Source organism: Daphnia pulex, chromosome 2, assembly GCF_021134715.1.
Source record: "Daphnia pulex isolate KAP4 chromosome 2, ASM2113471v1".
NCBI lineage: Eukaryota > Metazoa > Arthropoda > Branchiopoda > Diplostraca > Daphniidae > Daphnia > Daphnia pulex.
This window is the reverse complement of record NC_060018.1, coordinates 6,724,431-6,737,487: the sequence shown is the minus strand read 5'-3', so window position 1 is coordinate 6,737,487 and position 13,057 is coordinate 6,724,431. Positions and strand designations below refer to the sequence as shown.

Sequence of the window (13,057 nt, the reverse complement as noted above, 5' to 3'; positions counted from 1 at the left end):
GGTTCCAACCTTTTTTGATTTTTCTGGGGTGGGCGAAACAAAAAGAGAAAAAGCTCATTGTCGGAATGACTTTTTCTTTGGCTGGCCGTTTTTGTGGAGATTTAATTGTTACGAATCGACCACAAGAAGCCGATGACGTCTGGGAATGGGAGAGAAAGAGAAAAAAGGGAAAAAATATCCTCTCTGCTCTCGAAGAGACATCGGAGAGAATGTCGGAGGGGGGCGGAGGAGGGACGACGAGATAAAATAAGTGAGAAAATATATCTAGAGGAAAAAAAAAGGCGAACACTATTGCCTTTGATGAGCTCGTCTCCTTTTTTTCTGGGTGAGAGATGGGAAAGAGATGAGGTACAAGAGCGAGCCGAGAGCCGACCTGCTGGAGGCAAATGAGAGCGCCACGGGAGAGAGACGAGAGAGAGTCTTTTTGGGTGAGATGTGTTTTTTCTAGCCTTTTGTTTTTTCTTTCGTTTTTCTTCTTCTTCTTCTTCTTTGGGGTTGTTGTTTTACAATTTTCGATTTGGAAATAGTATCTAGACTCTAGAGAGAGAGAGAGAGAGACTATAGGGGGTTTCCTTGGTTTTTTTTTTTCCACCGAGCAGAGCAGAGCAGAGCAGAGTAGAGAGCGACCCTGGCTCCAGATTTCTAGATAATCTTTAATGGGCACACACGGAACCAGAAAGGGAAAAAAAATAATGCAGAGCCACAGCTCACAGCAAATGTTGCTCAGACTCTCTCAGTTCCTCCTTCCCTCCCCACTTCTGATGACTCCTAAAAGGAAAAAAAACAAAAAAACAAAAAACAAACAAGAAAAAAAGATGAAGAAGAACTCAAACGAGATTTCAAAAATACAAAAAGAGTCTGAGGATGAGAGAGAGATCTGTTTCTTGTCGTCCACTTGGAGGGAAAAGTCAAAGACACACGCGAGGGGCATCTCTTCTTATTATTTTTTCAAGTTTCTCTCCTATCAGCTTTTTGCTAATATTCCTGTAGATCCATCCGTCCGTCCATCCGCCTCTGATGGATCCCAAAATAAAAAATGAAAAGCTTTCTGCTTATTAGATAATCTGAATAGTAAATTGGCATCAAGTGTCGGGTGTTATTTCCGTACATTTAATGGACACATTTTTTCGAGCTGATGCTGGCCCAAATGAATTAGATAATCGAACGCAGAGTCGCTATGCTTGGTGCTGGATCGACTATAGTTAGTGACGTAGGTGTGATGATGGCGATCGTGGGAAATGAGGGACCCATGTCCTGCGGGCATCTCCGGCAATCACGTCCCGGTCATCATCTTTATCAGGGGCTGGACAAAACAAAAAGCAAAAAAAACTTGGCGATGTGAATAAAAAAATTGACCGAGACAACAACAACAACGACACACACACGCAACACCAAATAATAATAAAAATAATAACCAACGATGTTGATGGCCACACATATATGTATACGTGTATAGAACTATTTGAATTCACTCTGCTGCCGAGGGAATAAAAGTGGCAATGGCCAGCAGCAGCAGCCCCCAAAACGGTCAGAAACCAACAAGAGAAAAAACCGTACAGAACAGATGGCCCCATTTTCGTTCGTTTAAAATAACCATCGCATCGAATTTTCTTCTTTTTCTTCTTTTTGTCGGTTTGTCCTCAAAAAACTATTTGTTTGTTGCTGGAATTTGGTTCTCTTCTGGCTGGGCGTGATAAGTACTCATTGAGCTATGGAATCGGCGGTGCGACAAAGCCAGTCTACACACAGTATACACGGCGACGCAATGCGCAATGAACGAGGAAGCGTTCAACCGCGTCCACACAATATACACTCCATGACATTTAATAATATTTAAAAAAAGAGAAGAAAATACAAATATAAGAGAGCCCCGTTCCACATATTGTAGCCGGAATCAGATCGGGACATTTTTGGGGGGCTCCCTATTTGAGTGTGTGGGTATATCCCTATCGCGTTGAACACACACAGCCTTGCCATATGCATAATGCACGCGCCACTTGATGCCCAAATATCTTTTCCGTCTTTTCTTTTTTTTTTTCTTTTTTTGTGAATATAACGCAGACACATTAACATACGGGTGTGTGGAGGTTGTTCACACGTACAAAATGCGACCAACTCCTCCTCAGACCTTCCATCTTCTATATGCCGGCGACATTGTGTGTGTGTGTCCGAATGTGTACTGTGTGTGTGTAGAGGCGATGGAGCGGCGCAATGGACGGCGGCGGGAGAATCTAACGGGAGACAGCGGCGGGGGTGGGAGGTGGATAGAAGTGATTGTGTATTCGAAAGGGTTTGCCGATCAATTTGTCATCGGCCCGTCGCCTCCATTGGTAATGCATGGAAAAACCCCCATTTTTTCCTTCTTCTTCTTCTTCTTCTTCTTTCTAGCGCCATGCAAATTCCCCTTTTCCGGACGTGATTCCCTTCCGCTTTTCTCTCCCCGCGTCAAATCGACGTTCCCAAAAAATAAAATAAAAAATAAAAAATAATGTAATAGAAGTGGAGGGAAAAAGAAAACAAACAGAAAAGAAAAGCGCCCGGCGCACTGCTGTGTGCTGACACACCAATCCAAATAGTCGCAATATAACGCGCCCAGCGGTCCAGCACACACCGACCGTCCGTCCGTCTTTCTTTCTTTCTTTTTTATTTTACAGTTTTTTTTGGTTTCAAATAGACGCAAAACTAATTCCTCGGCGTTTTTCAATGGCCCATCGCAGCACTGTCTATATACAACAACACACAGACAGTGTTGTTGTTGTTGTGTGTGTGTGTGTGTTGTTTATATATAGCGTCTAATATATATAAACATTCGGTGCAATCCAATGACGGATTGCCTCCTGTCGTATTGTTTTGTTCGCCCGCCAGCTCTCTCTCTCCCTCTCCTATTGAGTGTGTGTGTGTGTATATCCAAGACTATAAGGAAACAGGTTTCACATTTATAACCATGTCTAAGATAGACAACAGCTTAAGAGAGAAAGAGAGAGAGAAGAGGGGAGGAATATGGCACATAAAATTAAGGAGAGAGAGAAAAATACAACGACCACTCTCTCTATAGGGCCTTGTATATATATATATATATACTGCTGCACGTAGAGCTGCTATAGATGTGTACAGTGTTACATGGGAGGCGGCTCTTCTGTTATATCCACCCTTTTTTTTCCGCCTTTACTTCTTTTTTTTTCTTTTTCCAAAAGTTCCAACCCCGTGAAATCGATCAAGTGATATGAAAAGAGGATAGTACTGATGTGGGGGAGTGTGGCGGTGCTGCTCTGATCGATTCGAATTCTTTCTTTCTTCATCGCCAGAAGCGGGCCGATTGTATACATCTATACATCTCATATTGAAGGGCAATCATATGCATATAATACCCTCTCTCCTCTCGTCTCTTGTATGCATTTTTCCCTTTTTTTATATTCCAACAATCGTATGTCTATTCGGCCGGGGCTGATACGACTGTGTTGCGGCCATGATTACAGGGCCACCGAAAAAACATATCCGAGTAAGCGCGGGAGGTTTGAATGATTTTCTTTTTTGGGGAGGGAGGGCGGAGATTCCTGCCAGCCAACGTCTTTGTATTTCTAGAAAATGAAAGAAAATGAAAGAAAATAACAGATTCACTCGCTATATAGAGAGACGCGCAATAGTATAACAGAAAAGAAACAGACGTTGTAAATAGCAGATGGAAAACTGCGCTTTTTTTTTATTAAGAGCGCAGCAGCGACGGTTATGATGCGCGCAGACGACGCTGTATAGGAAAAACAGATTGGGGGGGAAACAGAAATAGATGGGGCCGGCAGATAGGCTGATTTTTATTTTTATTTTTTTTTTCATTTTATTATGTTTTATTGCCGTTCGATTGAAGAGAATAACCTGCTCGCTTATTTGTCAATGGATCCTTCAGACTTCGATATATTCCCCCCGTCCATTTCTTTTCTTTTAAAAACATTTTTTCTTCTTTTAACTGACATCGCCCCGATGAATGCGCGCGTGTCCGACACACGTGAATCTGATATTTCTCTCATTCTCTCTATACGGTCATGAGGACGTATATAATAATATAAATATATCAACTCTGAGCTCGTTCTCTCTCTTCTCTCTCTCCCACTCGCTTCAATGGCTTATAAAACAAAAATCCCCCGGAGCAACGAGTCTATATAATAGCTGCCAAAAGGAAAAACAGAAAAAAGAAAACAGAAAAAATGTTGGAAGGAAATCATGGCTGCGGCGGCCCCATTTAGAAATGAGATGACAGCAGACAATACGCGGCAAGGGTTGGGCCGGCTCTCATCTCTTGTGTAATCGACGTCGATTTTGACGCGTTTGCCCCCTTCCCAACCCAAAGGATCGTTCAGCGAATCGAATGAAAAGACCGACACGTCCGCATCTGGGATTTACTTTGAAAAATAAAATCCGCTGGAAAATAAAAAGCCTGGCAAGGGCAAGAGGGTTTTTTCCCAGTGAGAAGGAGAAGGAGAGGGTCGACAAAGCGTCATGGCGGCCCCTATAACAATTGATGACAGATTGGTCTTTTGGACGCGTCGGAAATCTGAAAAATAATCATCATCAGCTCTCGGGTGATATCACATCTCCTATTTTGATCAATATTTTTTCTCCCCTTTTTTTCTTCTCTTCTCTCCGATGCGACATGTTACGCAACCGTAAAACTCTGCAAGCCTAAGAACATTGGGGGGACGACGATCAGCTTGGCGTGCGGGATTTAGCCCAGCCCAGTTGAGACGTGCCGCGAAAGATGTGTAGACGCCGAGAGAGAAAGAGGAGAGAGAGGACTTTTATTTTTCCTTTCCCATTTGTGGCTGCTGCTGCTGCTGATGCTGCTGGGAAAACCTCATCGGTCGTCTGAAAAATCTTCTTGTCTCTCTACATGTCGAAATCTCTAATCGCTGCCAGCCTGTGCATGTCGATCACGGCAGCCTCACACAGAGATCCCTCCCAAAGATTATTAGAGAAAAGAAATCTTTTTTTTTCTTCTTCTTCTTTTTTATCATTCGTGTCGTTTTATTTTGATCCGATGAGAAACAACAAGTTTACAGCACTATATAGCAGTCGTCTCTGTGAATGTATTTCGGTTTCTTCCTCATCATTTCCTTCTTCTTTTTCTTTTTCCTTTTGATCAAAAAAAGAAGAAGAGGCGCACTGCTGGGCGCAAGGCAGGGCTTAGACTCTCGTCTCCTTATATTCGCTCCATGTTGGGGGCCAGCCTTTGCTGTGGTGGTCATGGGGCCGGGCAAGAGCGGGCATTATTATCACGATCGAGAGAGAGAGGATAGAACCCGGTGGGGGGTCACACTCTCTTCTCTTCTCTCGCCACACGGTCAATTCCCCCTCGTCCCGAACGGAGCACAAACACAGAGAGAGAAAAACCCGAAAAAAGATTAACATGAATTTATTGTGCCAATTCCCAGTCCAGATTGATTAAAATATGTAAAACAGCGCCGTCTCGATGGTAGGAGCCCTGGGAGAAATGATAGGAAGAAGAAAACGACTGGAGAGAGAAAGAGTCAAGGGCCTTTAGTAAAAGAAAAGAAAAGAAAGAAAAGAAAAATAGGGAGGGCAGGAGTGAAATAAATCACCAAACACCTGCAATCCTCTTCTGACGCCATACGAATGTTACATGCGCAAACACACACAGACACACAGACACACACGGACGAGAGAAAGAGAGAGAGAGATGCTTACATCTATTTTTCCTAATCCCTTTTTTAGCTTTGTTGTTTGTTGTTTTCCTTTTTTTTTCTTTTCTTTTGAGGTACTACAACGAGTTTCTTTTCTTTCCTTCTCCTTCTATCTCCTTCTTTTCTAAATGATGATTTGGAAATGGCTGGCACGCATGTAAATTTCATTCCAATCTGGGATAAAATATACGAGACGAATTTTTGTTTTTTTTTTTCTTTTCGAGATACAAACCGAAGATAGAGTTGTTGTTGTTGCTTTTGTTGTTGTATAGGTTGTGTTTATATACACCCTAGAGATATAACATTACATTCCGTACGGTGCTATAGTTGATTATATATACACTACACGGTCTCTAATATAGATAAAACTATTGAATTCCTACTATGATTTCATTTGCTGGGGGGGGGGGGGGGGGGATGGCTGATGTACCGGTAGTGTAAATAAGAAAATGTAAGGGATGGGGTGGCGAGGGATTTTGTTAAATGTCCAGTGATTTTCTGCTACTTTGTTAGTTCCAGGCCCGGCCGACCCCCGAAACGATCTCCGTTGATGGGTATCACTTCACCGCAACACGACGTCCTAATGAAGATGAAGAAACCCCGGCTGGACAACGGCGACTACATGCCCTACGAGAACGGCCACAACACAGGTAAAAATCACACACACACACACACACAAAAAAGACATATTGCTCGCTAAAGAACCTCATTTCCCAAAAAAGTAAAACGAACAGCATCCAGCTATTCGCCCGCCGTGAATAGCGCTGTCACTTTGCCTCTTTTTCCTATTTTTCCTTCTTGCCCCCATCTCTGCTGCAGTGCCCGTCTTTTTGGCCGTCCTATTGCCCAGTATGTATATCTCCTTGGCTCTCATTTCCCCCTCCTGTTTTGTGGTCTGTGTTCTTGATGCCCTCGGTTAGTTGTTTGTTGTTCGGTGGCGTCGTTGTTGACGGCAGCCGTGCTGGCGTCGCTTCGTTACCTTTTTTCTTTTTCCTTTTTTTGTTTTATATATCACTGGAAATGCGCCGGGCAGAGTTTTTATTTTATGTTAGAGTGCTGCTGTGTAGCTTTTTTTTTTCTTTTTTGTTTTGTCTCGGTCGCTCCTCGGTCCGGCAACCAAGTGATGGGAATACAAGTAACGCAGACGATTACAATGACAGCCAATGCTGGGCCAACCATACTGGCTGGCGCCGCCAATTCCAATAGTCTATAGCCACCACCACCGCCGCCGTACAACAACGAGAGAGAGAGAGAGAGAGAGAAGGCCAGCAGACCCCTTCGTCCGTTCCAGTCGCCCTCCCTCCCCCAACTCTATTCATTTCCTCCTCCCGGAAAACAGATATTACATAGGCCCCAAAGGCGCGACCGAAAAATTAAAAAAGTAAACGCCACGGTGCCAATGCACTACTATACTGCCGGCATTTCCTCCATCTCATCCGTATACATATAATACAGAATCAAGATTCCATCCCTTCCTCCCCTCCCTCTCCCATCTCTCTCTATATATTCCGAGTGATTACGTCAAAGGTCAAAGCGGGTCGATTGAAACTGGAAACCTCCGCCACGCTCGCTCGTTCTTTTTGGCCTCATCTCTATCTAACAGGAATTTATCGCCCTGTCATTGAGAGGGTGTGTACATGTACATGTACAGCAACCACCTATTTGTGTGTTAGGGTGTGTGGATGGGGGGGGGGGGGGTCAGTTTGTATGTATATAAATATACATAGACATCGACTGTGTATATTTATAACCGCGTCGAAGATTTTCCCACATCGGACGACGACACGGCCAGGATTATAAAGCGGAGATATATGGAGCGGATTGAGAGCTTCTGTATCTACGTATATATATATATAGGTGTGCTCGCCACATTACCTCATCGTCTGTCTTTTAAAAAGGGCCGATTGACTGACATAAACCCCCTTAAGGCTTTCGTTCCTAATTGAATTTCCCGCTTTGAATCTTTGAATTTATGGCCTTCCCATTTGCGCGCGTCATAGACGTCGCACCGCAGTCAGGAATTTTCCCGCCCCAGAAAAATGTCGAAAATAGACGCCAGCAATAAAAAGAGCATTCAGATGAATGCTGCTGCCGTTGTTGACAATATGTCTCTCAAAAAGAATATAGAAATGGGAGGGGCGGATTGATTGGTTGTTTCGGCAACCTTGGACGAAGAAGAGCGTGAAAAGAGAGATAGCTAGGACACACTGGACATAGTTGAGCGGCTACCTGAGGCTGGTCACGGAAAGCCTAGCGCGTACCCAAGGAGACCCTTTTGCTGCTGCTCCATTCTTTGAAAGGAAGGAAAAACGTGTACATTCAAAGGGCATTAGAAGAAGAAGAAGAAAAAGTTTGAAAAATGGTGCGTCTATATAGTCATGATTGGTGGGTTCTCGCATTTCTTTGACTATTGCGCCGGGCGACGTGCTATGGTGTAGTTATGTAGTTGCCCCGCCACACAACTACACAATAGATTTCATTAAGGAAAAAAAAGGAGAGAGAGAGAGAAGAAGCCTCGGATGAATCTTACCCCCAAAAAATAAGTTAAGGAACTATGAAGAAAATGGGGAAAAAAAGGGGCCAGCGCAAAAGGCCAGGAACTATCTCTTTATTCTTTTCTATTACGTTGGAAGGTAGTAGTACATATAATAAAAGAGATGAAGATGGAGATACACACACAGAGAGAGAGAGAGAGAGAGTGGTGTGTGTAAAAGAAGAAGCGAATGATAAAAGGAAAAAAAAATGGTAAGAACTGGAACAATAGAAGAAATAAAATTTCAAATAAAAAAAAGGGATAAGCGGAGGGAGATAGTTTTGTATGGGCCGTCGGGGGGGTTATTCTTCCTCGCTGTTTGAAGAATGTTCCGCATCAGGAGAAACAGAAGTCACGGTCTGCAACTGTGTTCTTTTTCTTTTTCTTTTTCTTTTTGTGGTGGTGGTGGCCACAACAACAGCCGCAACAACAACCGGGCAGGAGCAATAGTAACAACTGAGGGGGGGGGGGGGGGGAGAGAGAGTAACAAAAACGAGCAGCAGCAGCAACAGCAGTGAGTGAGTCAGGAAAAGATAAAGACGGCGCCGACGGAGAGAACAAGAAGTCATGCTGGGGCCAGCAACAACAACAACAACAAGCCGGGCATCCGTCTCCTCCATCTCCCCCCAACCGCCCACAACACTAAGATCAGCTCTTTTTCTTCTTCTTCTTCTTCTGTAGCTCCTAACTGGGATCCCGCTGTCACGCCATTGAGCCTACAATGCTACTCCACAAAACTTATTTATTTATTTAAATACATTCGATTGTGCTGGCCTGCTGGGGGTTTGTGTATTTGTTGGCTGGTGGCTCCCGTCCGCCCCACAGCAGCAGCTACTATAGAGTTGATATAGGCGCAGGTATAAGATATATATATAGGCCCGCCGAGATCACGGTAGCCAACAAACGTCAAAACGTTATCCGCATGCCGGCCAGCAGCCACTGTGTGATCCGCCGACAGCCCGCCCCGCTCTCACAGCAGCGGCTACAAGTTCAACATTCGTCCTTTATTTTTTTTATTCTTCTAGAACTCCGTGGGCGCGCCTATTAAATTTAACTGATTTTAAAGAATCAAAGAATAAGAGAAATTGGTGGGTTTCAAAAACCAAAAAAAAAACTTTGACGTCGTTTGAGATATTTTGATTTCTTCTTCATATTTGATTTTCCTGTCAGTCTCTACTTGCGGGGGAAAAAAAAGGAAAACAAAAAATGGGAAAAAATCTTGGAAACCCGCTGGCAATTGTTTCTCATGCCGCGCGCTTGAAATGGTTGATCCGATGGGAGGGATCGTCTAGGCAGCCGGACGAGAGGCTCGTAGATCATCCGCCGCCACACGGCAGTTGCGGATGGTGGATTGCCTTTTTTTCCTCTATGATTACCAACACGAAGATCGTGCTGTTTGGGTGAGAAAAGGCAATCGAACGTCGATCGAAAAAGAAAAGAGAAAAAAAAAGTCCAAAACGGAAAATTTTGAGAGAAAAAACAAAAATTGTTGCTGGATTCATTTTTCCAGTTATTATGTGTTTTATTCCACATCTACACGAGTCCAGCAGCAGTTCCAGATCTCTACACTCCGACCAAAAATGCGGTTTTTCAATGTTTCCCTCCTATTTGTTTTTTAATAGTTTTTACATTAGGGAAACGAAACCATTTTCTTTTTTGGCTTTTTTCTTAAATTCGTTTCACGATGTGCCACATTGAAATTCCAATCGTTGAGGGAGAGAAGAAATGTTCGGTTTTGTTTCTCACCGATATGGTTGCACAGACCGTTTGAGCTAACTGCTCGGAAGACTTGGCCATCTATGCTATACATTGTCACAACATTGTTCCGTTGATTAACCGGGTGAAACTCAACGTGTTTTCTCAACAGCGGTTGCGGCTCTCTGTGTGCATATGGACTCTTGTTTTTCGTTCTTAGTAGACAGTGTCGGACACACACACATTGTCACTTATGTATTGTATATACAACGTGTTCCGAAATCGGAACAAAATGGCTCTGACTATAGACACGGACCATTAGACAAGTGGCGCACGACCAATTCGTTCAATTGAACGTGACGTTTGGAATTGAAAACAAGAAAAAACTAAATTAAAATTTTTTTTTTTTTTTTTTTTTTTCTATTTTGTATAACAGAATCGCGTGGGATGGAAAAGTCTCCGCTGCTGGCCAATGGATACAACCCGCCACCGACCCATCTGAACCCGATGCAATTCATGGCGCTGAATCACGCTGCCCAGCAGGCTGCCGCCGCCGCCGCCCAGCATGCTCTGCTCGGCTCACCCGGCTCCACCATGCACCAGGCTGGACTGCAGGCCGGCCTGGCCAACCTAGCAGGTGCCAATCACCACGGGCTGGCTTCCCATAGCCAGGCGTCCGCCAACTACGCCGCTCACCACAGCGCTGCGGCCGCTGCCGCAGCTGCCGCCGCTGGCCACGCCATGATTAACCGGCCAGAGTCGGACGCTGTCAGCAAAGGCTCGTCTTCCGTCGACCCCATGGCGGCTGCCAGGTAAATATAACGCTAGAGAGACGCCCAGGCGGCCCAGCTTAATGCTCACATCACGATGTATGCAAGACGACGGGTCCCACCCACCCAAACTCTTATCATTTCATCGGCGATGCCAAATTGCCAACTGAAATTACAAATGATGACCAAGCGCGCCAATTTCAAAAAATTTCAATTTGAAAAAAACTATTCAATTCCTCACAGGAGCGGATTCTGGGAGAACTGCCGGGCTGCCTACGAAGACGTCGTCAAACACCTGGAACGGTAAGGAAAACATTTGCTTCCCGGTTATTATCATCCCTAAATTGCGTCATTCGATTTCATCAAACGAAATCTCAAAAACTTCCTGTGGTGAAATCTGCCCGTCGATCAAGACCGGCAGTGCTGTGCTGTGGGGGCTGAGTCAGAAGTTTGAGACAAACTTCAAACTTGTCGTCGGCATCTCGGTCGGGGTGCCAATTTAACTTGCGACATTCAAAAAAAGGGGGGAAAAAAAGAAAAAATTCGTAAAAGTAAAAAATCTAAACCAGATTGCCGCCCTTTTAATATGAGATCCAGTCAGTTCAATCCCTTCACGCGCTCCCGACGACGTGCACTCTTTTCCCCCCTCCCCCTCTCTGCCTTCCGTCACCGGTTTGACGTCTATTTCGCTGGATATATTTATATTTTTTACCATTTTATTTTTTTAATGGCCTCTGCATCAGAAAAATGAAACACCCCAGCCGTGTGTGTCATTCGTGATTAAGATTTTTCATTTTGGCGAGAGCATTTTTCTGACATGGTCGTCATCATCATCGTCATCGCACATCGTCTATACCTTTTTCTGGCGTTTTTTCGGGGTTTTCTTTTTTGTTTAATAGGTACACGGAATATTCAGAACTCTTGTAATATAAATGTGCACGCGTGTGGGTTGTCACCGGGCGGGGGGAGTCTATACGGAATAAGGGAAGAAAAAAGAATCCAGCGCTCACTGTTTTCCTGGCTCCATTGGGGGCAAAAAAAAATGACAAAGAGGGTTGATGGAGGATATGAAAAAGACTGGAAATCTATAGGAATAAGAGAGAGAGTCTGGGGAGAGAGGGAATTCAGCTTCTGCTGCTGCTGCTGCCAGTCTCTTATTCCGCCTCATCAAGAAGCCAAATGCAATTTAAGCGTTGCGGGTAGGATGTGATCCGACTCGCTGACGAGTTCAAACAAGAAGGTCCCAACAACAATCAAATTGTTCCTCCTTCTTCCTCTTCTTCTTCTTCTTCTTCGTCTATCTCGTTCGCTTCATCGGGCATAAAAGTCGTCGTCGTCGTCGTCCTTATAATATACACGCGCCCGGATCAACTTCAATGATCCGGGGGCCCGGCTTAACTAACTAAAGAATAAATATGGAATCCCTTTTAGTCGGTGGTGGTGCCTTATATAATATTCTTTCTTCTGGCGCTGTGGTCTTCCATACGTACCGTCCACCAGTCCGTTCTTCTCTCTCTATAGTGTCTCTCTTCATCTCTAGATTGCAACATGGCCGTCATATTAGGCCCAGCACTTTCCCATCCTATACCCACTTAACCCAACCTCTTCACCCCCTCCCCCTCTTGCACCCAAACAACATATGCTCAAACATATGCTGATCCTTTCTCATTTTTTCTCTCTTCTCCCGATCCTGTGTTGTATAGACGACGGGCCTGGCTGTGTGCAAAGGCGTCTAGTTCAAATGTAGACGAGTCGATCATTTGGGTCGATCTGTCAACACAATGAGCTTCACTTGTGTTGTGTGTAGTTGTGTGGGGGGAGAGAGAGAGAGCGAAATTAGTGCGGCAGTTTGCAGAGGAGAAATGCCATTAGCCGGGAGGAGAATATGTGGTGACTAGTAATCCCGCCTCTCTCTCTCTTACATATGCGCGTCACATCGCCACTGCTGGGCCACTCCCAGCTCTCGGCGAAAAGGATAGGCCGAATCGAATGAATCCTTATATACGCGATCATTACGTTAGACTGGGAAATGCAGGCGACTTTTTGATGAGTGTGTGAGTCAATGACGGATTTATGACACAGAATCCGTCATGTCAAATTGGTTGAGGGGGTATTACCACAGGCCGTCTGGCCGTGTTTAATGCGATGGAGATCGACAAAGAATCAAAAAGGCTAGAAGCTGCGGGAGAGGCGTACCGAATCGGACGCAACGGCCCTTTGATTATATTCTCGTGCGAATCGATTCTAATCACGATATTATACAGGCGGATCAAGTGCATCCACATGCGGCACGTATGTCCAATCATTATATAAATAAGTTTAGACCAGTCTAGACTTTCAAATTTATTCGAAATTTATTCAAATAA

General features: G+C 44.5%; 1 protein-coding gene across 4 annotated transcripts in view; it reads left to right on the top strand.

The window, feature by feature from the left end:
* Positions 1–13,057, top strand: part of LOC124207367 — a 48,422-nt gene that overhangs the window by 19,095 nt on the left and 16,270 nt on the right. For 2 of the 4 annotated variants that reach the window (XM_046604791.1, XM_046604800.1), the window contains exons 2-4: positions 6,213–6,343; positions 10,358–10,733; positions 10,935–10,994. In XM_046604791.1, the coding sequence (XP_046460747.1) occupies positions 6,213–6,343; positions 10,358–10,733; positions 10,935–10,994 (567 nt within the window). Of the gene's footprint in view, positions 1–6,206; positions 6,344–10,357; positions 10,734–10,934; positions 10,995–13,057 lie in introns of all 4 variants that reach the window. The other 2 variants (XM_046604782.1, XM_046604771.1) reach the window with 1 other exon arrangement.